At 42.0% G+C, this 25,585-nt stretch overlaps 1 protein-coding gene across 3 annotated transcripts in view; it reads right to left on the reverse strand.

The window, feature by feature from the left end:
* The window catches only part of slc6a9 (solute carrier family 6 member 9), a 66,854-nt gene that overhangs the window by 35,269 nt on the left and 6,000 nt on the right, over positions 1 to 25,585 (reverse strand). For 2 of the 3 annotated variants that reach the window (XR_013627502.1, XM_058066767.2), the window contains exon 1: positions 15,910 to 16,121. The exons of the other annotated variant lie outside the window; for it this stretch is intronic. Coding sequence is in view for 1 of the 2 variants with exons in the window: in XM_058066767.2 (XP_057922750.2) it covers positions 15,910 to 15,951 (42 nt within the window). In the remaining variant the exon portion in view is untranslated. Of the gene's footprint in view, positions 1 to 15,909; positions 16,122 to 25,585 lie in introns of those variants that run through there. 3 annotated transcript variants of the gene reach the window in all.

Consider the following 25,585-nt stretch of genomic DNA (forward strand, 5'->3'; position numbering starts at 1 on the left):
CCCAACCCGACCCTCGCTCGGTCACTCATTTGCTTAACAAGTTCACTTGTGCGTACGCCTTCATCGGGTATGGCTGTCAAGTGATGCGCGAGACTGGCCCGCGGAATTGTTGGCCCTCGCAAGCTGTTCACCTGCACCCCCCCCCCCCCGCCCCCCCCTTGGAGCGCACACACACAGACATGGCTTCCAACATGCATGATGTGCTCCGTGCAACGAGCAGTGGAGCTGACGTGTATCATTGGATAGCTTCTTTTGTCTAATTTACACCAAGACTAAGCGCTATTGTGCTACGTGTTAGCATGCTAATTGTTAGAATGTTAGCATTTTTACTGTTTTAGACGGGTCTTTTTTTCCGGTATTATATTACATTAACACTGTCAGGGGCGGCACAGTGGCCAAGTGGTTAGCGCGCAGACCTCACAGCTAGGAGACCAGGGTTCAATTCCATCCTCGGCCATCTCTGTGTGGAGTTTGCATGTTATGAATGAAATGAAAATTGTTTCCAGACTCGATAAATGAATTTCCGCGATATAGGATTCATCTTCATTTTTCTATGGAGAAATTTACACCAAGAGTAAGCGCTATTGTGCTAGGTGTTAGCATGCTAACAGTTAGAATGTTAGCATTTTTACTGTTTTAGATGTTTTTTTTTCAGGTATTATCTTACATTAACACTGTCAGGGGCGGCACGGTGGCCAAGTGGTTAGCGCGCAGATGTCACAGCTAGGAGACCAGGGTTCAATTCCATCCTCGGCCATCTCTGTGTGGAGTTTGCATGTTATGAATGAAATGAAAATTGTTTCCAGACTCGATAAATGAATTTCCGCGATATAGGATTAATCTTCATTTTTCTATGGAGAAATTTACACCAAGACTAAGCACTATTGTGCTAGGTGTTAGCATGCTAATTGTTAGAATGTTAGCATTTTTACTGTTTTAAACGTTTTTTTTTCAGGTATTATCTTACATTAACACTGTCAGGGGCAGCATGGTGGCCAAGTGGTTAGCGCGCAGATGTCACAGCTAGGAGACCAGGGTTCAATTCCATCCTTGGCCATCTCTGTGTGGAGTTTGCATGTTATGAATGAAATGAAAATTGTTTCCAGACTCGATAAATGAATTTCCGCGATACAGGGTTCATTTTCATTTTTCTATGGAGAAATTTACACCAAGACTAAGCGCTATTGTGCTAGATGTTAGCATGCTAACAGTTAGAATGTTAGCATTTGTACTGTTTTAGACATTTTTTTTCAGGTGTTATCTTACATTAACACTGTCAGGGGGCTGCACGGCGGGCGAGTGGTTAGTGTGCAGACCTCACAGCTAGGAGACCAGGGTTCAATTCCACCCTCGGCCATCTCTGTGTGGAGTTTGCATGTTATGAATGAATGAATGAATGAAATTTTAATTATGAAAATTGTTTCCAGACTCGATAAATGAATTTCCGCGATTTTGGACTCATCTTCATTTTGGTGTTAGCATGCTAACAGTTAGAATGTTAGCATTTGTACTGTTTTAGACGGGTTTTTTTTCAGGTGTTATCTTATATTAACACTGTCAAGGGGCTGCACAGCGGAAAAAGTGGTTAGCGCGCAGACCTCACAGCTCGGAGACCAGGGTTCAATTCCACCCTCGGCCATCTCTGTGTGGAGTTTGCATGTTCTCCCCGTGCATGCGTGGGTTTTCTCCGGGTACTCCGGTTTCCTCCCACATTCCAAAAACATGCTAGGTTAATTAGCGACTCCAAATTGTCCATAGGTATGAATGTGAGTGTGAATGGTTGTTTGTCTATATGTGCCCTGTGATTGGCTGACCCTAAAGAGTGGGAAATTAGGAATCTGACCCTGCAAAAAAATTTTTTATTAAAATTAAAAAAAATTAAAAATATAGCAATTAAATATAAAAAAAATTATCAGTGAAAATTAATTTTACTATTAATCTTTTCATGTATGGTTAAGCTCTATAACATTTATTACATCAAAAATAACAAATTCTTTTGTATTTTTTTGCATATACACAGTTACTCATTGAATGAAATTGGCACTTAATGGGTTAAAATAATACAAATAGTTTGTATTTTTTGATAGAAGTCAATTTGATTCAGAAATCTAAGCAAAAAAAAAGTTTTAAAAAAAATTATTTGCATTTTTTGGCCTTTTTTTTAAGGATAATCCAGACTTAATCACATATTGCAGCAATTACGGCAAATTTGACTGAATCGAGCAGTGGTGCTGTTGATTGAGAACGATGGGAACGAACAAAATGTCAGCAAAAAGTCGAGCTCCATCCGTGCAAACCTCCACCATGGCACAACTTTTTTTTGGCAACACGAACTGCCACCTAAAAAAAAAAAAAAATGTAATCGACCACTAAAATGATTACACACAGAATATTCGGAGTATGTGAAAGTCCCGACTCGTTTACTTCCCCGACAACCTCCTCCGCAAGTTTTGCAATGTAGCAAAAACACGGAACATGAAAGCAAAAGTTTAAAAAACTGACAAATTTCATACCAAATGGCACTTTTATGAAAAACCAGAATTACTGTGACGACCCGTACCGCACTAGAAGCGCAGTCTCTCGCATCGAAAACCATTGCACTAATTAATTTTAATTAATCTCAAGACTCATTTAAAAAGAGCAATCAATGGCCGATGCGACTAGAAGCCTGAAGAAGAGAACAGAACTTGGGGTGTGTCGCTCAAAAAAGATATCTCCATCTTTATCAGCCCACTTGTGCAAAGTGTTCGCCGATATGTCCACGGCAACGTGTGAATGTGCGACCCCACTGATAGAGAGATAACGCTCTCCCGTGGAGATAAGACCACCAACAAAGCAGTCCTCAAGATGAACCCTCTAACCCCAACCAACACATTTAGCAGCACCATGCTGGGAAGCCATGTTGGCTGGAATGTCCGACAAGCACTTTTCAATTTCAGACCATTCCGTGGTATGGGTGACTACATCTTCCTTCATGACAAGAACAGGCATTACGATTGGTTGGAGATTTAGTAGCGATGTCTGCACAGAGGCTGATATCCCGTTAGAAAAGTTAGCCAGATTGAAATAAACATGCTTTTTTTTTTTTTTTTACAATTTAAATTTTATATTGTGATACATCCCAAAAATATCCTGATATATTCTAAGGTCCAATATCACCCAACCCTACGATATGAGATCCTGTATAGTATAATAAATTATACTTATAATTATACTTATAATAAATTCGTAGTAGTGATGGAAGTGGTAACGTTTGTGGGTGATAATAATAATAAAGATTGTAAGACTGTTGTAATTTATTTGTATGTACCGTATTTTCTGGACTATAAGTCGCTCCGGAGTATAAGTCGCGCAAAGCCAAAAATGCATAATTAGGTAAAAAAAAAAACATACTTAAGTCGTACTGGAGTATAAGCCGCATTTTTTGCGGGTAATTTATTAGCCAAAACAGACATTACGTCATCTTAGACGGCAAGTTCTACCAATAAAATAATAGAGAATGAATAGGTGTAAGCTATGCTAACACAATAGTTATTCAGCTACATAAAAAATAAACATGAACAGAAAAGGTGTCCAGTGTTTATGTAACATAAATAGTTTTTTTCATTTATAAGTCGCTCTGGAGTATAAGTGGCAGGAACAGCCAACCTATGAAAAAAAGTGCGACTTATAGTCCGGAAAATACGGTATATATATTTTTTTTAATTTATAAGTCACTCTGGAGTATAAGTGGCAGGAACAGCCAACCTATGAAAACAAGTGCGACTTATAGTCCGGAAAATACGGTATATATATTTTTTTCCATTTATAAGTCACTCTGGAGTATAAGTGGCAGGAACAGCCAACCTATGAAAAAAAGTGTGACTTACAGTCCGGAAAATACGGTACTTTTATTATATTTATTATATATATTTATTTTATTTATTTTATATAATAAAAACATTATTGTGATATAGTTATTATTATTGTTATTAATGGCATGATTATCTATATTATTAATATTATTAAATTTTTATTTATTTTATATTTTATTTTATTTATTTTTTAAATAATAATTTTTGTTTGTTTTTGGTGGCGTATTTGATTGTCTGAGGGAAAAAAAAAGGCACGTCATTTTTATAACACGATGAAAGTAGAACACATATTATTTCAAATCGAGTCTACTGGGGCAAATCCAGGACCTCAAGTCATTACACAATAAATATTTCCTTATTAAAAAAAATGCAATACAGTGGGTTGGGGTTAATTTTCAGACGTAATTTTAATCTCAGGTACACTTCAACTTCGAGACATAATGTTAAAAAATTTTTTTGTATATTCTCACAAATATTTGAATGCCTTTAAAAAATCATGAATCATGTGACTGCCACATATTTAACTTCTCCTCGAGGAAGCTCTTACGTCCTCCACTTGTTGCCTGTATTAGTGTTACAGTGTATAACAGACACAAGTCCACAATCCCAAACAGACAGACTCAAAACTCCACCACAACCAAGACCAGAACCAAGGCCGGGATAAGCTATGGAGCTACAGGCTAATTCAACTGTGTTTGCACTAATTCAAAAGAGGTCCACGCCGGAGACAATCTGGGGAGAATGTCATGTGATCAGATGAGACCAAATTCAAACGGTGTGAAGCTCCGGGTGGAAACATCTTATCTACATGAAGTTCCTAAATCATGTCAGGGTCCCTTTAAATGTTTCCTACAAGATCAGGTTCCTGAGGTCTTTGCATCTCGTTCATCAGCGCAACCGTTGGATGAACGTGATGTCAGTTTGCGGTGCGTTGCCGATGTTGGCAACTGTGGCAGCTGTGAGCCCTCAAGCTTAACTTAGTCAAGTCAGGGGAAGGTTAGTCAGGTTAGAGCAACCGCAGGAAGTGGATGTAGCACACACACACACACACACACACTTGGTCCGTCCTGGTGCAATGAGTAAACAGAACTACTCTTCACTTCCGCTCCATAAACTTCCATATTTGCCCCCGATAAGCGCTTGCAATTTATAACGTAACTGGGGCCAATGACAAAGGAGCCACGTGCCACAGACGGCCCCTGGGCCGCACTTTGGACACCGCTACTTTTGTGGCTCTGTGAATATTTTTGGAGGCGCATGTCGCACAATGTAGATTTGCAAGGTGAGCCGGCGTGTCATGCAGATTGGTTGGTTTTCGGGGGCAAATTGGGGAGGGGGGGGGCGGATTCAGGGGCCAACATGCGTGCCTGCACTGTTGTGATTTTTTTTATTTTTTTTTGCATTTATTTTTGAGAATAGGGCGGCACGGCGGTCTAGTGGTTAGCGCGCAGACCTCACAGCTAGGAGACCAGGGTTCAATTCCACCCTCGGGCATCTCTGTGTGGAGTTTGCATGTTCTCCCCGTGCATCTCTGTGTGGAGTTTGCATGTTCTCCCCGTGCATGCGTGGGTTTTTTTCTCCGGGTACTCCGGTTTCCTCCCACATTCCAAAAACATGCTAGGTTAATTAGCGACTCAGGGACAGAAAAGACATCAATCCATCCATCACTAGGGTGGGGGTATGCTGGAGCCTATCCCAGGGTATACCCTGGACTGGTGGCCAGCCAATCACAGGGCACATATAGGCAAACAACCATTCACACTCACATTCAGGATTTGGTTGGGGTGCTTGTGTCAAAGAAACAGCCTAAAAAAATAATAAAATAAAATAATTATATTAATAATAATTAAATAATATTAATAATCAAAAATATTAATAAATTAATTAATAATTAATTAAATAATTAATAATTCTTTTTTATAATTTGTATTAATAAATAAACAAATAATTAATAATAAAAAATAATAACAACAACAACAATATAATAATGATAATAATAATCATTATTATTATTTTTATTATTACTCCGGTTTCCTCCCGCATTCCAACATGCTAGGTTGATTGGCGACTCCAAATTGTCCATAGGTATGAATGTGAGTGTGAATGGTTGTTTGTCTATATGTGCCCTGTGATTGGCTGGCCACCAGTCCAGGGTGTACCCCACCTCTTGCCCAAAGACAGCTGGGATAGGCTCCAGCACTCCCGGCGACCCTCGTGAGGAAAAAGCGGTAGAAAATAAATGAATGAATTTTTTGAGAATATTTTAATTTAATTTAATTTAATTTAATTTAATTTAATTTAATTTAATTTAATTTAATTTAATTTAATTTAATTTAATTTAATTTAATTTAATTTAATTTAATTGCTAGTCTTAGCATCATTCACAGAAGAGGGTATACCTAGCGCGCCATTTAGCTACCAAGATGCTAGTTTTTTATTAGCATTTTTAAAATCAATCAGTGTACGTGTTAATGCATGATCACAGCATGGATATATATATATATATAGCATGCTGATATATTTATTTTTACAGGTCTTCATAGTGGAAATATGTGTATGCCAATGATAGCACTGTAAGCTAGCTTAAATTAACTTGTTTTCATGTTATAATGCACAAAAAAAGGAAATAAGTATGTGTTCATGTTTAACATAAGGACTGGGAATGATGAGCAATATTCCAAAAAAAAGGTGTAGTTCCCCTTAAAGTTCCAGTAGTGCAAAATGTACATAAATACATGCAATTTTTCAGCTAGATTTAACATTTTTAATCAGAAGTGAATAATGTGTCCTGTTCCGAGAAGACGTGAGTGTGTACTTCTGGTAAAAAAACAAAAGTCGCGTGCAACGTCTTTTGAAACCATGGAACTGTTAAGCAAAAAGGGGAAATTAATATAGGGAACTATGATGAAAAACAACATTTCGCCAAAAACAGGAACAGTTTTCCAGGGCAAGTCCCATTATAGCACTTGGTGCTGCCAACCCGTGTTGCACAATCACAGTGGACAAAGTTGTCTCCTCCGAAACAGACGCTCAACCACGGGACGCAGCGTACCGGGCGCCGAGTCGTCCACCCAGCAAGTGTGGACCAGTCTGCGGTAATCCATTTTCCTCTTTTATTGACTTTTACTTTCTTTTATTTCAATAAGGTTGCATTGACTGATTTTTGATCTTATGACACTGGGTGCAACATAAATACCAGCCTGATGATTATTGGGTCAATATGAGAAATTATGATATGATACCAATATGTCAGATAAAATTGAAAAACAACACTGATATCCAATAACAATTTTTTTTTTTTTTGAATTAAATTTTGGAAATGTCGTGTTGCTGCTGGATGTTCACAGTATCTTAGTGCTACTGTTAAGTTTGTTTTCTTATCATAAGAGGAAGGTTTAAGACAACAATAAGTGCAGCAAAGGAGAGACAGATGGACGCCCATTTCCAGTTCTGTCCTTTGCAGTGATCATTTCACTGATGACTTTTTCAAAAGCTCACTTTTTGGCTTGAAAGTACGGTATAAATACACGTTTTTTTCGCCGATACACAGGAAAAAGACAACGAACAAAGAAGGACTATTTCTTCAAAGTTGCCACAGAACAGCATAAGTCATGTTTTGTTTACATCATGTCTTCCCAACACTATTCCACAATAGCGACAAGGCTGCAATGTATTAGAATTGCTATATAAGCATCTTATCACAGTGATTTGAAAGAATAATGAAAGGATGAGCAATTCCGGAGTCATTTCCTACTTTTTCCGATGTTTGTTTACCTGAGTGATAGTACTCCCCTGGCTACCTCATCATAATACAAACAATAATTCCAAACAATATATAACATATTTAAGATGATGAATCATGTCAGAGACCTTGCAACTGTTTATGTATTTTTAGTACGCGGATGGAAAAGATCCGCTGTGGCGACTCCGAAATCAGGAAAAAAATTAAAGAAACATAATAATAATAATAATAATAATAATAATAATAATAATAATAATAATAATAATAATAATAATAATAATAATCATTCATTCATTCATTCATTCATTTTCTACCACTTATCATGAGGGTCGCAGGGAATGCTGGAGCCTATCCCAGCTGTCTTGGGACGAGAGGCGGGTTACACCCTGGACTGGTGGCCAGCCAATCACAGGGCACATATAGACAAACAACCATTCACACTCACATTCATACCTATGGACAATTTGGAGTCGCTAATTAACCTAGCATGTTTTTGGAATGCGGGAGGAAACAGGAGTAATAATAATAATTATTATTATTATATAATAATTATAATAATATAATAATATTAATAATTAATAATAATATTTATTATATAATAATAATTATATAATATTTATCATTATAATAACAATTATTATTATTATTATAGTTGTTATTATTTTTATTATTAATTATTTGTTTACAAATTTATTAATAAAAGTATAAAAAGTATAAATTAATTAATAAATAATTTATTAATTATTTTATTAATATTTTTAAATTATTATTATTATTATTTAATTATTAATAATAATAATATAATTATTTATATTTTATTTTTTTAGGCTGTTTCTTTGACACAAGCACCCCAACCAAATCCCGAATGTGAGTGTGAATGGTTGTTTGCCTATATGTGCCCTGTGATTGGCTGGCCACCAGTTCAGGGTGTACCCCGCCTCTAAGCTGGGGTAGGCTCCAGCATGCCCGCCAACCCTATTGAGTATAAGCGGCATAGAAAATATTAAGGATGGAAGTCAGTAGGAACCTCCTTGACACCAGCTCATGTGAGGTCCCAGCCTGGAGGCACCGATGCCCAAGAGACGTCGAGGTTCCCTGTAGGGGGGAATCTAACACCTGAAATCAACATATACACCACAAGGGGAGATGCTAAATATGTCCGAGTATGTTCAAATAGGATCCATGCGTTGCAGCTAAGCTGTATGAATCTTTTTGCAAGTGAGGAAAACATCTCAACACAACGGCCTCATTATCTTCTTGGCACGCTTTGATGCCATGCAGAAAATCTGCTTACGTACAAACCAATAATTTAGGTCAATCTGTTAAGCTATTCCTTTTCTTCCCGTTATGACTATTTCAAATTGGCTACGATCGACGATGCCTCTAAAAATATCCAAACCAGATTGGAGAATGCAAATAAAAATATGTATATAATATGTCGTATATTTCAACTAAAAACAACCGATTACCGATTAATTAGTGCTGATCTAACCACTTCATCTGATCTGATCTTTTCTTCCAGGGAGAGGAAAAAGCATTCCCTTCATGAATTCCTTATTATTTCAATTATTAGTCGAGCATGTCTGGAAAACCGAGTACCTCCTGCGGTTGTTGTAGCACCTTGGGTTCAGTCCACCGCTGAGGGGGGGGCAGAACCACTGCCGTTGCAGTTTATCTTTAAAAAACATGACTTAATCCCATTGACAGCATGGAATGTGTGAATGTTCTACAGCAGGGGTCTCAAACGCGCGGCCCGCGGGCCAAATGTGGCCCGCAGGACACTAGTTTGAGGCCCCCGCCTTGATATGAAAGTTTAATGTTTGATATGGATGCTGTATGGTATCATGTACCCAGAAAAAAAATTATTACGTTTTTATTAATGTTCATGTTAAAGGTTAAATAACTGTTAATAGTTATCCTCTCTATCCGTGTGGAAGTGGTAAGTTTTTGGCTATTTAAGTTTAAAGGAAATAACTTGAAGGCTACCGTTTTAGGTCACTAGCTGTCTAGTTTGCGAGTTAGCATGTGTCTCAAGACCCTGCAGTTGCGCAATATGTTGTAAATAAAAAGAGTATAAATGTGACTATAGTCGTGTTTTGTCATGTCTACAGGGCTCTAATAATGCTTTGTTCATTTTAATCTGAAAAAAATAATTTGTCTACCCACCAACTATATGTGGTTTCTTAAGTTTTTATTATTTGCCGTTTTATTATTATTATTATTATTATATTTATTTATTACTGATTGATTGATTTTCTTTATTCTTGATTTGTTTATTTATTTTTCATCTTATTTTGTGCAAAAAAATAAAAATTAGGATATTTGAGAACAGTGGAATGTTTTTTCAGAGCTTTTATTGTAGAAAATCGGAAGTTTGTATATTTTTCTGTTTTTAATAAATGCGTTTTTTGTTTTTTTTTGAAAACCTGATGCGGCCCAGCCTTGCCCAGACCCTAGCTCCAGTGGCCTCCGCTCCGTTCTTATTTTTGCCACATAAACCACCAGACAGGTTTCGTACACTCCAACGGACGCCGTTGTCACTGTGGGCGTGATTAGAGCATACTCACACTAGCTTATTTGGACACTTCACACCTAAAGTCCGATACGTGTGGCGTTCACGTTTTCAAATTCATTGGGAAATTAGTGTTTCAGTTAACTGAGTAATCGATTAGGCCCGAGACGGACCAAATCAATATGAAGCAAATGAGAAGAAGGAGCAGAGCTCAGTTTACCGGTCAATACGTTCCTATCCAATGGATTTTCTCTGTAGGGGGGCCGGGGGGGCTGTGCTCTACCTTAGAGATATAGGTGAGAAGCACTCGGAGTAGAACCGCTGGTCCTTTGCATTGAGATGAGCCAGATGTTGTGGCTCGAGTATCTGCTAAGGACGCCTTCTTTTGGAGGTGTTTAGGGCACTGGGGAAGACCCAGGACATGTTGGAGAGACTATGGGCTCTCAACCGGCCTGGGAAAACCAAAGTCGTCTGCGAGAAACTCGGAGTCGAACTCTGGTCCACTGTATTTAGATGAGCCCGATGGTGGTGGTGGCTCGGGTATCTGCTAAGGACGCCTCCTTTTGGAGGTGTTTAGGGCACCGGGGAAGACCCAGGACACGTTGGAGAGACTATGGGCTCTCAACCGGCCTGGGAAAACCAAAGTCGTCTGCGAGAAACTCGGAGTCGAACTCTGGTCCACTGTATTTAGATGAGCCCGATGGTGGTGGTGGCTCGGGTATCTGCTAAGGACGCCTCCTTTTGGAGGTGTTTAGGGCACCGGGGAAGACCCAGGACACGTTGGAGAGACTTTGGGCTCTCAACCGGTCTGGGAAAACCAAAGTCGTCTGCGAGAAACTCGGAGTCGAACTCTGGTCCTCTGTATTTAGATGAGCCCGATGGTGGTGGTGGCTCGGGTATCTGCTAAGGACGCCTCCTTTTGGAGGTGTTTAGGGCACCGGGGAAGACCCAGGACACGTTGGAGAGACTATGGGCTCTCAACCGGCCTGGGAAAACCAAAGTCGTCTGCGAGAAACTCGGAGTCGAACTCTGGTCCTCTGTATTTAGATGAGCCCGATGGTGGTGGTGGCTCGGGTATCTGCTAAGGACGCCTCCTTTTGGAGGTGTTTAGGGCACCGGGGAAGACCCAGGACACGTTGGAGAGACTATGGGCTCTCAACCGGCCTGGGAAAACCAAAGTCGTCTGCGAGAAACTCGGAGTCGAACTCTGGTCCTCTGTATTTAGATGAGCCCGATGGTGGTGGTGGCTCGGGTATCTGCTAAGGACACCTCCTTTTGGAGGTGTTTAGGGCACCGGGGAAGACCCAGGACACGTTGGAGAGACTATGGGCTCTCAACCGGCCTGGGAAAACCAAAGTGGTCTATGACTGTCCTCTACAGGTGATTCCTGATGTCAAGATCAGTTGTTTTAGCCTCTTTCTTTACCTTTTGATGTTTTTCTTGGTCTACCTGTTGGACGTCTGGTACGGAAGTACACCAGCATTTGGTTTCTGGTTTCTTCATGACATTCCAAATGGTTGTTGACCACTGTTCAATGCTGCTGATTGGTTTTTCCATCTTCTCTCGGATTCACCCAGAGATAGGTCGATGGCTCTCATGTTGTTTTCACCTCTAAATTCAGTCCATGCTGGCAAAAACTATGTTTTGGGGGTTTAAGGACCCCCCAAATATATTGTTTGCATTTCTATGAAATTAAGTTGTTCTTTCACAACATGTTGTTTTCACCTCTAAATTCAGTCCACGCTGGCAAAAACTTGTGTGCCTATGTGCCTATGAACATGTCAGGACACAGGCATTTAACCAAGGAACATTTTTTTTGTTGTTTTGGGGGTTTAAGGACCCCCAAATATATTGTTTGCATTTCTATGAAATTAAGTTGTTCTTTCACAACATTTCTTCCTATCTATGGCTCTCATGTTGTTTTCACCTCTAAATTCAGTCCATGCTGGCAAAACCTTAGCACCTCTATGTGCCTATGTCCCTCGGGTGAACAGGACAGGCATATAACTAGGGAACATTTTTTTGTTGTTTTGGGGGTTTAAGGACCCCCAAATATATTGTTTGCATTTCTATGAAATTAAGTTGTTCTTTCACAAAATTTCTTCCTATCTATGGCTCTCATGTTGTTTTCACCTCTAAATTCAGTCCACGCTGGCAAAACCTATGTGCCCTTATGTGCCTACGTCCCAGGGGTGAACATGTCAGGACACAGGTATCTAACCAGGGAACATTTTTTTTGTTTTGGGGGTTTAAGGACCCCCAAATATATTGTTCAAATTTCTATGAAATTAAGTTGTTCTTTCACAACATTTCTTCCTATCAATGGCTCTCATGTTGTTTTTACCTCTAAATTCAGTCCATGCTGGCAAAACCTTAGTGCCCTTATGTCCCTGAGGTGAGCTAGCGTTGATACACAACTCTTAGACGTAGGCTACACCGGGACAGAAAAGACATCAATTCATCCATCACTAGGGTGGGGGTATGCTAGAGCCTATCCCAGGGCACACCCTGGACCCAGGGCACATATAGACAAACAACCATTCACACTCACATTCATACCTATGGACAATTTGGAGTCGCTAATTAACCTAGCATGTTTTTGGAATGTGGGAGGAAACCGGAGTACCCGGAGAAAACCCACGCACGCACGGGGAGAACATGCAAACTCCACACAGAGAATGGAACCCAGGTCTTCCCGATCTCCTGGCTGTGTGGCCTACATGCTAACCACTCGGCCGATAATGAGTGGCGAAGAAGGACAAAGCAAGAAGCCAAAAGTGTACCACTTCCACACGGAATGGGAGGAGCATTCCTTTTCACTCCGTCATGTCCATGACCGCTTAAGAGTGCTTGAGGTTTGTTGGACTCCTCTCTCTGCCAGCGTCCCTGGCTGATTCCCTTCAGTGCAAGTCATCAGAGTAAAGCATATTCCCAACCAGAGCATCAGTTGTCTTTGTTCATCTATCTGCCAGCGACGCGTAGTGACTGGTAGAACAATTCTAAGCTCCTCCACTAGATGGCAGTAATGAGTGTATTGTGGGCTGTATGTACACCCACCTGTTGCCATTTACAGTATGCATCCTTTTTGCTTCCAAATATGTGCCTTTGCTCAATAATAATATGCGTTTATGCAGCAATGCAAGGTATACCGATATACATTGTACTTACAAAGATATAAGTGATATATTGACTTAAATATAAAATGTATTAAATATATTTTGTATACAATAATAAAAATATCATAAAAATATATTTTACAAACCAATTTTATAGTAAGAGGTAGATCCTTTTTAATAGTGGAAAAGTGCGAGCCCCTATGCTGTAGGTCAGGGGTGTCCAAAGTGCGACCCGGGGGCCATTTACGGCACACGGTTGTTTTTCTATTGGTCCTAGGCACATTCCATAAATGCAATTCAACAAAACGACAACAGCAGTAATTTCTGAAAATAAAGACAAAATATTAATATTAAATAATAATATTATATTATTATTAAATTAATAAAATTATTATAAATTAATATAAATAATAGTATTTTATTATTATTAAGAATAAGGTCATAATGAAAGAGAAAAACATTTTCATATTTTTAAACACTTAGTGTGAGAAAGGAACAAAACAAAAACAAACAACAAAGACATAATTTTAGGAGATTTAGGTTGGGTAAAAGTTATAAAATTAACTATAATTATTACAAATTAGTTAGAATTGCATCATAAAGTCAAAATATTATTAGAAAATAATGACACAATATGAATAGAAAAACATACAAGAACTATATATATAAGAACCTATAACTGTAAAATAAATAAATAAAAACCAAGCAGATACAGGCCTTTCATGTGTGCATATTGAGGCGGGGGGGGGGGGGGGGCACCTTATTATTTCACTTTGGAAATTCAACCATTCAAACGGGCTCGAATTGATATGTAAATTATAATGGCCCTGGTTGAAATTGTTACTTTTCACTTTCTACTTTGACCTTTGCCATTTTTATATTCAGCAATAGTGATGTAATGTTTTATTGAGAATCAATCTTTTTTTTGTGAATGGGGGAGGGAGGTGGGGGGGGGCACGACTCCCCACACATGCACGGCATTTTGGTTAAACTGCTTTTTTTAAGGCAATCATGTTTACAATACATTTACTATTTTTTGCTAAGCTGATGTATCGCTCTTAAAGGAGAACTGCATGGAAAATGGAATGTCACATGGAATATTAACTGAGCTACAGCAACATAATAATAATAATAATAATAATAATAATAATAATAATAATAATAATAATAATAATAATAATAATAATAATAATAATAATAATAATAATAATAATAATAATTTATTAATGTATTTATATTTTTGTATTATTATTTATTATTTATTTTATTTACTAATTGATAATAATAATAATAATAACTATAATTAGTAAATAAAATAAATAATAAATAATAATTAAAAATAATAAAAAAATAATAAATACATTAATAACATATTATTATTATTAACATTTTTATTGGTGTACTGAGACCCCGCCACAGCACACCGGCTAGCTACTAGCCGCTTATTGAATAGCGTCACCCCACACTGTGCTGTCAGTGCCCTAGACCAGTACCAAGAGACAAGTGACATCAATACTTAAAAGTACTATAAGTATTCCATGTTATTGTGTTACTACATGCAGACTGCATGGACAAAAAACCATATACCTTGTTGGATGCTTTTGGGGGGCGTCCCTCTTTATCTCTTTTTGTACCTTTATACTTGCATGTCTCTCATCAGGATTGTGGATGATGGGAAAAAAATTCCTTTAACTACAACAAAAAAAAAAACATAAAATGATGTTTGTATACCCAAAGTTGCAACAATTGAAATACTTGGAAAATAACTAGAGGTTGGCGAAGGGTGGCTTCAACTGTCAATTTAGTTTGGCGCCATATTTCCATTCTGCCAGTCGTAGATTTGGGCAAAAACATCAGAGATATTATCAAATGAACACAAGAGCGTTGGCTTAAAAAGGTAAACGCACACACACACACACACACACACACACACCTCAGCAATCGGAAACAGGAGACAAGGACTTGGCTCCGTGCGTTACGAAGTGGCAGCGCGTTCGGGTCCACACACACACGGGTTTTTTTGTTCCAGGCGGCCCGTCATAAATAACGTGTTTATCTTAAACAGAGCAGAGGATTCCATTGTCCCGCCTGCCATCTGAAGGAAACGGGGCGTCCGTGCCAATGCGTTTGATTACATCGGCTTGTGTATGGGGGAGGGTGCCGGCCGGACGGGGGTGGGGTGGGGTGGGGGGCATAAATATGGTCCCTTTCTGCACCCATCTACTTTTCTACTCCGTCACTCTCTTTCACACACACGGCGGTCCGGCCCACTTCCTTAGCGGTCCCATCTCTCACAGCCACGGCCCCCCGGACTTCCCACTGCAATTACTTATAAAAACTTTTCAGGGCCCGCCACACGTGGTCAGGTTTTTAAAGAGCTGCGTCCCCCTCCTCACGTGGCGCGGGGGGTATTGAGTCGTCACAGACCCCCTGAATGATCACTGAAAAATAAGGCGGCGGAGACAATAGCTCGTCTTGATGAATTCAATTCTTTCGGGAGGCTGTACCGTTGTCCGGGCAGCTCCCGGGAAAAACAATAGTTTCTTTGATGCTCCCAGAAAACACACGCTCAACTTCCTCGCTCCTATAAACTGCGTCTAAGTACTTTCAAATGAGGATATAAACACAATTCATCCTGAGCGGAAGCAAAGCCTCCTTACGAGGATGCAAAAACTCCAAACTGACCTGATCTGCAGTGGAAGCAGCGATGGCGTTGGACTCGGACATGGTGCGATGCGGTGATCCAGTGGTGCTGCTCTGCCGGATCCGGTATGTTCCGTCATTCACACCTTGCCTTTCAGTTCCTCGGCCAACGATGGGGGGGAGAAAGCACAGTATTCGCTCCCCTTTTTTTTGCCCCGGCTTGATTAATGCGGAATTACTTTCACCTCATTTCATCCGATGAAGCTCCGCTTCCTCTCCGCCTCTCTCGCTCATTCGGCATGGTAGCCCACTCACTCTCTCTCTCTCTCTCTCCCGATTCCCCCCAACACCCCCCCACCCCCAAGCCTTCTTCAGTGATCCCGGGTTCTCCCTCCCCTCATGCTCTCTCTCTCTTGTTGATTTACCGCCCCTTTTTTTTTTGCCCCCGTTTTCAGCCGTATTTCAGGAATATGCACCCTCACGCTTTTTTGCCTCCCTGAAGAACCCCCCCCCAAAACATCCACAGTCTTTTCCCTCCACCTCCTCAATCAATGAATGGCCTGTTGTCACTCTAGCACCTAGTCGGAATACAGAAGCAGAAGAAGAAGAATTGGGTGCCGGTGGTGTTGGGGGGCAAGCCGGGTTTTGAACCTCTCTAAACAGCCTGGCAGAGGAGGATGACGAGCGTGGTGGAGCATTTATGGGCGGCCGCCAGCCAAAGCTCCTTCTTTTTCCGACAGATTAAAGTTAGGAGACAAAATAAGTGGCCGCAGGCGTTACATCAGACTCGTCTGCCCCCCGTCCCCGTCCCCGTCCCCGTCCCCCTTGAACCTTTTCCCGCTCTCATTTCTTTCCGTTTGTTTTCAGAGGCAGCTGCTGCGATTCCGCGGACCACCAACAACTCGCCTTTCAGCGCCACTTGACTCTTCCAAATCCTCGTCTGTCTCTACAACCTGACATTGCCAATGCCGCCCCCCTCCCCACAACTACTCTCCCCTCCCCAACCAAACACACACATACACCCTCTGAGAGGCCCCCTGCAGCCAAAAGCCCTCCTACTTTAGTCTTGTCTGCGACATGTTCACAGAGTTACACCCTTTTAAATTCAGACGCTTCTGTTTTGTTGCGTGCATTGTTTCCCCGCCATATGGTTGGTGTCGGGCCCCCACAAAAAAGATGAAGGAGGGCCGTACGGAAGCAGGGAAGGTAAAAGTGCAATGGAGGGGTCAGCCAAGCCAGATAATGTCTTCCGACGACGCATCGCTCGGTGATGTACTACAAGCGATGTCAAAAGTCGACAGGCAACTGGAACCAAGCCTAACGGGGGTTTAAGAGGTGGGGACAATGGTTGCTGCCGCTTGAGTGCAGAGCCTTCAGTTATGCTCACCTCCAGATGAGAAACGCTGACAGGATGCTATTCATTTGTCTATCAATTTAGAGCCCGGGGATCTCATAATGGGGTCATTAGCATATGCCCGCCCCGTTCACTGGCAGAGAGGACTTTCCGGGGGCAGTGAAAGGCAGTTAGGACCACAAGGATTGTGACCAGTCAGGTTCTTTTGGAAGCTTTTTCGGGGATTCTTGTGGCCAATGAACCAGATATGGCCACCGAAAACCAGGTCGCCCAGCCGCCCGCCCCTGATCACCACCCTTATGTTGGCGGTCTACAGTCGGTCTATGTTGCTACCCCTACCCCCAAAGAGCAAGATCACACATACAAGCTGGAGAAATGAGTTGTGTAAAATGGATGCCCTGACTCTGAGGGTGAGGAGATAAGGTCTTCCAGGGAGGAGGCCAAGGACGTGCTGGAGGGATTGCGTCTCACAGCTGGCCTGGGAACATCTTGGTGGAACTGGAATAGCTAGCCAGGGACTCGGAAGTCTGTGCTTCCATACTGAGTCTGGCTCGCATCTGGACAAACGAAAGGATGGATGAGTGGATGGATGGATGAGTGGACAGATGAGCGGATGGATGGATGAGTGGACAGATGAGCGCATGGATGGATGAGTGGACGGATAGATTGATAATGAATGGATAGATGGATAATGGATGGATGGATGGATGGATGGATGGATGGATGGATGGATGGATGGATGGATGGATGGATGGATGGATGGATGGATGGATGGATGGATGGATGAATGACTGGATGGATGGATGAGTGGATGGATGGATGACTGGATGGATGGATGGATGAGTGGATGGATGGTTGGATGGATGAGTGGATGGATGAGCGGATGGATGGACGAGTGGACGGATAGATTGATAATGAATGGATGATAGATAATGGATGGATGAGTGGATGGATGGATGAGTGGATGGATGAGTGGATGGATGAGTGGATGAGTGGATGGATGAGTGGATGGATGGATGAGTGGATGGATGGATGAGTGGATGGATGGATGAATGGATGGATGAGTGGATGGATGGATGAGTGGATGGATGAGTGGATGGATGGATGAGTGGATGGATGAGTGGATGGATGGATGAGTGGATGGATGGATGGATGGATGAATGACTGGATGGATGGATGAGTGGATGGATGGATGAGTGGATGGATGGATGAGTGGATGGATGGATGAGTGGATGGATGGTTGGATGGATGAGTGGATGGATGAGCGGATGGATGGACGAGTGGACGGATAGATTGATAATGAATGGATGATAGATAATGGATGGATGAGTGGATGGATGGATGAGTGGATGGATGAGTGGATGGATGGATGAGTGGATGGATGAGTGGATGGATGGATGAGTGGATGGATGGATGAGTGGATGGATGGATGAGTGGATGGATGGATGAGTGGATAGATGGATGAGTGGATGGATGAGTGGATGGATGGATGAGTGGATGGATGGATGAGTGGATGGATGAGCAGATGGATGGACGAGTGGACGGATCATTGATAATGAATGAATGAATGATAATGGATGGATGAGTGGATGGATGAGTGGATGGACAATGGATAGATGGTTGGATGGTTGGATGGATGAATAATGGATGAGTGGATGGATGGATAATGAATGGAATAATGAATGGAATAATGAATGGATGGGTGAGTGGATGGATGGATGGATGAGTGGATTCCTCAGGTGATGGTACTCTACACCTGTAGTCACAGCTGCCCTGTGGTGTTTTAATATCAAGCTTTGTAAGCAGAATTGGTGTGTCCCATTACGTGCATGAATGAGCTGCCACTTATGGGCTGTTTTTATATCTTTAGAATGCACAGACAGACAGACGTGTATGTACAGTATGTCTCACATGAGGATGTGGAAGATGGGCAACATTCTTCATAAAAAGTGCAGTTTTCCTACAACCCTGAAGGATCTGACCATGCAGGAGTTAAGTCCTAAAGTGACATGAGTGGAGGCTGCAGCTGGCTGTTAATGGGGGGGGGGGGGGGGGGGGGGTTGTTGCGCTAACAAATTACCCTATTACGTTAGGTCACGTAGCACGAGAGTTACACAAAGCCAGCTGTTGCTGCGCATAATATGCGCTTACAATATGATCACTTGATCACTTGATCACTCAGATATGACTGATACTGGGCAGCTTGATCACAATCGGACGCCACAGTAGTGACAGGAAGTCATACTAGTAGAGCACAATCTTGCCCCGCAGCGCGGCCACAGGGAGCCAAGCACTTTGCAGCTGAGGTTCCCTCCGTATGAAAAACAATGGAGAGGCATGATGGCCGCATGGCGTACACCATTGACGCTTTCGTTGTGTTTTTAACACAACCTTGGCTTCGTATCAAGAAACAGACCTGGCAACCTGATGATTCTTATTCTTATCGTATTGATCCACAATATGCTCGGGTCCATTCATCTACGGTACTACAATGATTCCGCCAGCGCTATAGGCATATTGTTGCATTGACATTCACAAATCAAATCCAATCGCAGCTCTCTGAAGCGTAATTAAATCGACCCGTGAGGTAGCTACAGATTCAATTTCGCTATCAATACAGCGTGTTCCTGCAACCCCACGAAGACACAGACTTTTGTGGGATTTTTGGATTGGATTTGTCCTGCATAAGGCAGCTGCGCGGTGGTCGAGTGGTTACCACGCATGCCTCACAGCTAGGAGACCCGAGTTCAATTCCACCCTCGGCCATCTCTGTGTGGAGTTTGCATGTTCTCCCCGTGCTCCTACATTCCAAAAACATGCTAATTGTCAAATTGTCCATAGGTATGAATGTGAGTGTGAATGGTTGTTTGTCTATATGTGCCCTGTGATTGGCTGGCCACCAGTCCAGGGTGTACCTGATACATGTTTGTAGCAACTTAACACAAATAAACAATACATACACATACAAACATGTATCAGGTGCACCTTTTGGGTGTTAAGTTGCTATGTGATGAATTTAGTGCTGTTGGTAGTGACGACATCATAACCGTCACTGTACACTGGTATATTTGCACATTGCACATTTACACATTTGGCACCTAGACCTCACAGCTAGGAAACCCCGAGTTCAATTCCACCCTCGGCCATCTCTGTGTGGAGTTTGCATGTTCTCCCCGTGCATGCGTGGGTTTTCTCCGGGTACTCCGGTTTCCTCCCACATTCCAAAAAACATGCTAGGTTAATTAGCGACTCCAAATTGTCCATAGGTATGAATGTGAGTGTGAATGGTTGTTTGTCTATATGTGCCCTGTGATTGGCTGGCCACCAGTCCAGGGTGCACCTGATACATGTTTGTATCAGGTGCACCTTTTGGGTGTTAAGCTCCTATGTGATGAATTTAGTGCTGTTGGTAGTGACGACATCATAACTGTCACTGTACACTGGTATATTTGCACATTTGACACCATTATATTTTAGCTGCATGGCGGTCGAGTGGTTAGCGCGCAGACCTCACAACTAGGAGACCTGAGTTCAATCCCACCCTCGGCCATCTCTGTGTGGAGTTTGGCCACGCCTCACGCCCAAAGACAGCTGGGATAAGCTCCAGCGACCCTTGTGAGGATAAGCGGTAGAAAATGAATAAATATGTTAAGGACCCTTAAGGGGATATTTGGAATCCTCAGTGTAGTCCATCAACAGCTCCCAAGTCCAGTTCTGGTTGGACTTTGTTGATGAAGAACATTAGCTTCTCAAAACGATATACGCCCAAAAGAGAAATATATATACAAAATATGATACATGAGTGATATTTACTATTGTAGTTGTTGCCGGTCGGTGAGTGTATATTTAACAAAGTTTTCACATATCAACAAGGATGGAAAGATGCCGTATCAGCTGTACACATTAACCCACACTAACTGCACACTGGATGTTCTGTCCTGCCTCAGTGGACACAGTCGTCACACTAAATTGGTCTACGATCCCAGAGATGTCAGATGATGAAACGACACAAGAGACACGAGTCATTGAGTTACCGTTGTTGGAAAAAGCTAAAAAAGCGCATCATTATTTGAAAAGATTGTCGTGAATTACCTTTTTGCGAAATCTCTTTTACACCAAACTCAAACGAGGCCAACTTGCCCCCTAAACTGATGAAATCTTTATATACATCCTTTTATAACAATTAGGTTAATATGGCTTCACCTCTTATTATCCCAGCATGCCTGTGATGGGACCTCTGACTGTGACAAAGGCCCTTAACTGAAGGAAGCATCCGTACAACTGATCTTCTCTCATCCTAAGAGCAGCTCACATGAGTAAAACGGAGAGAGAGAGAAAGGGGAGGGCGGAGGAGTCGGAAGAGAAGACGGAATGAGAGAAATGAAGTGAAGGGCAGGATAAAAGTTTGAGGTTCAAAACGGGACACGCACTGTCAAAGCCATTGGAAAAAAGGGTGGAAAGGATGGAGCTCAAAAGCTCCATTTTCAGCAAGCAGGTCGGCTTTGTTGGCCGCAACAAAAGGACTAAATTGTTTGGAGGGGAAATGAGCTTGTCCTGGCCGGACCTTAAGCAAAGGTGCAAAACGTAAGAAATGAAGCAAAGGGATTAATTTATTTTAATGACGCTTGATGGTTGTCCAACTGACCTGACCCGGCTGCTCTGGAGAGAAAAACGAAAAAAAAAAACGAACAGAGAGACATTGCCAACGCTTGGTTTAACCTGAAGTTTCCATGATAATTTCTCTACCCAACCCCCCCTCCCCCGACCCTCACTGCTTTGGCTGGGAGGGCCCCAGCTGTTGGGTCTGTATAAATAGCGTGAGGCTTCAGCCTCGGACCCCCCGGGGGAGTGCCGGGCTCATCGGAGGGAAGGCAAAGGGAGCAAATCGGGCTGGAAAAAAAAAAAAAGCACACAACGCACACATTTTGACAAACATATGGGACCATTGCTGGGAATGAAAGCAAGGTACATGTGACTGAAGTTGGACACACGTGGCTCAAGTCACTGTCGCGCTTGTAATGTGACACAAGGGGGGGGGGGGTAAAAATTATAGCATTTCTGTCTCTTATCATCTTCAAAGTGCATAAAAATAGCTCAGGTGAAAGATAATTACATGGAGACTTTGATATTTAGTTTAGTCAGAAAGTCAACATTAAAGGGTTCCTGACATGATTCATCAACCCTGGTGTTCCTAATACAGTAAAGTCTCGTTTTATCGATATTCTCGGGAGTCGGAAAAAATACCGATATAACCGGACTATCCATATATCCGATCCTGCGCCGAACTGCATTAAAAGTAGGCGGATCTTTGATATGGCATGTAATTTTCTCCTTGAGTTCATGGATTGCGTATCTAGCATGCATAAATTTTGTACTACAATAAATAAAAATAAACTTACGCTGTAGTGATTACCGGTTACCGGGACATAATTCACCCCGGAACTATCGATAGGGAAGGTGTTGCCACCCGGAGGGGTAGGCGCGAGGGATGGGTGTTTTCCGCTGTGTGTGCTGCACTCTGGTGGTGGAAGTGTGAAAAATAAAGTTGACTGGAAGCAGCCGTTCGCCGTGTTCTTTTTTTGGTATTGAAATCCTTAAGCAAAGATTGATTTAAGCTGCTTTTGTATCGATATAAGCAGACCAAATTGGCTGGTGGGAGATGAAAAGGGTATCGTAGTAACCGGATTATCATAATAACCGTGTATCGTACTAACGGAGCTAATTATACCATAAAAGACTAGAAATTTGCCGGGAAATGAAAATAGTATCGTAATAAGTAGTAATTCGTTTTAACCGATATCGATGTAACGAGACTTTACTGTATATTGTTTATATTTTTGAAACGCAAAAATTATATTTCTAGTTCATGGCACCACCCAAAACGAACTCGCTTTCACGGTTGAGCGAAGCTTCTCGACGTAGATGACCAACTTGTTTCAGGATATTTTTCAACAAAATAGTCATGTCGAAATGTCGAGTTGCTGCTGGATGTTCACATTATCCGAGTGATACTGTAAGCTTGTTTCTTCTTCCAAAAGTGGAATGTTCTTTGTTCCAGCTCTGTTCTTTGCAGTGATCATTTCACAAATCACTTCTTTGAAGAAACAACTTTAGAATAAGCATTTGGTGCGAAAGTATAGTTTCAGCGCAAGGGGGTGCCAGTGGTACACGAAAAAAAAATTCAACAAAAACATTCAAAATTCATCTATTATTTCATAATGACAGAATCAATACTAACTTTTTAAAGGGTTCCTGACATGATTCATCGACCCTGGTGTTCCTAATATATTGTTTATATTTTTGAAACGCAAAAATTACATTTCTAGTTCATGGCACCACCCATAACGAACTCGCTTTCACGGTTGAGCGAAGCTTCTCGACGTAGATGACCAACTTGTTTCAGGATATTTTTCAACAAAATAGTCATGTCGAAATGTCGAGTTGCTGCTGGATGTTCACATTATCCGAGTGATACTGTAAGCTTGTTTCTTCTTCCAAAAGTGTTTGTTGGAGTTTTGTTCTTTGCAGTTATCATTTCACAAATCACTTATTTGAAGAAACACCTTTAGAATAAGCATTTGGTACGAAAGTATAGTTGCCAAAAAAAATTCAAGATTCAACCAATCATCTATTACTTCATAATGACAATCAATACTAACTTTAAGTATTTTAAGGCCCTACAGATGTATTTTCTAATATGTACTAAATAAACAACTTTGGTCCCAGTGTTGAGCCCTGGGGGATGCCGCAAACCAGACCCGAGCATGGTGATGCATGTTCTCGCATCTTCACAAACTTTCTGATTGCTAGCTTGCTTTTCACCCAACCCAGATGAAGTAAAAACAGGGTAAAAGAGTGATAAACAACGCAAGGGAGGGGTCCTTTCCTTGCAGGAGAGGCCTGTCCTGCCTTGACAAAAACAGACCCACCCTCCTCCACCCGCCACCGCCGCCCCTTTAGCTGCCATTCACCCGTCACAAGCAGGGAGCAGGTTGGGTTCAAGCGCAACAAATTACCTAAATATGTTTCACTCAGGGCCTTTCAAAACGATTCAGTCGTAAAGCTTAGAAAATGACAATACTCAAAGAAACCGGGGGGAGATTTACGGGGACCCTGTCCATAATTTTACCAACTTGTGAGTAAGAAAAAGTGACGCCCCTTGTTTTCCTACACCGCTTGTCTTTTTTTGTGGGGTAGGAATGAGCCCCATTGACCAGAAAAGAAAGATGGAGGTGGAAAAAAAAGCAGAGCATCCGGGGCCCTTGTCTGTCAGGTACCAATGGGGACTTCTTAGTAGCGCCTGACCTGATGATCCTCGTCCAATACGAGTGCCTCGAGTCTGCACGGTGCCCTGTACCGCCCCCTGTGCTCCGTTCAACCAACTGCATGTCACAGTCGTTCCGACTGTGCCCACTACCGTCGCCACCCATCGTTCAAACGCTCGCACCCTGAATGACCGCTTCCGTCCTACAAGGTGCTGGACCACCTGTGACCTATACGGCCGCCTGCATTCGCCTGCCCTCCTTGTTCAGCTGGTCAGTTGGGTGGGTGAGATCAGACACACAAAAACACGTCTGCCGCCCCCCAACATCCACCCCCACCGCCCCGTGCCCTTAGAGCACTTTCTCCCTCGGATCACATCTGTTTGTTGGCCCCCCAACCCCAGAGGCGGTCAACACGGTTGCTGAGCACTGCTGTTAACTAAACTGGCTGACTGGCAACTCAATATGCTCCTTACGTAATGACGGATTGGGCGGGAGCGATGGCGACTGTCGACTTACACCTGTAGTGAGTGGGCTCCAACCACGTGGAGCGCACGTGTAAGGATGAGTGGGTAGAAATAGTAGAAATGCTTTTGACGTATAGCATGAGCAAGTTTCATTTCCCTTCCACCTCACAGCCTACAGCACACATTAGCTACGATGCCCCGGGGAGACTTTCTGTGTGCGCAAACACAGGGTACTCAGGACTGGCCAATGACAGACACTTGGTTCTTTTTGGTGACGTTTGTCCCCAGGAGTCACTCACTGAAGTGAACTGGGTGTTTGATTTACTCGAGTCACTCGTCATCAAATGTGTGGGCAGAAACTGGCGCATGCGCAACAAGATGCAACTGTGAGTCAGTCAATATGGAGTTTTTGTGTACTCGTGAGTCAGTGAAACTGGACTCTTTAAAGACTCATGAGTCAGTGAAACTGGAGTCGTTGAGGACTCATGAGTCAGTGAAACAGGAGACTTTGAGTACTTGTGAGTCAGTGAAACTGGAGTCTTTGAGGACTCATGAGTCAGTGAAACTGGATTCTTTGAGTACTAGTGAGTCAGTGAAACAAGAGTCTTTGACTACTCGTGACTCAGTGAAATAGG

Source organism: Doryrhamphus excisus, linkage group LG6 (assembly GCF_037039965.1).
Source record: "Doryrhamphus excisus strain RoL-2023G ecotype Guam linkage group LG6, RoL_Dexc_Guam_v1.1, whole genome shotgun sequence".
NCBI lineage: Eukaryota > Metazoa > Chordata > Actinopteri > Syngnathiformes > Syngnathidae > Doryrhamphus > Doryrhamphus excisus.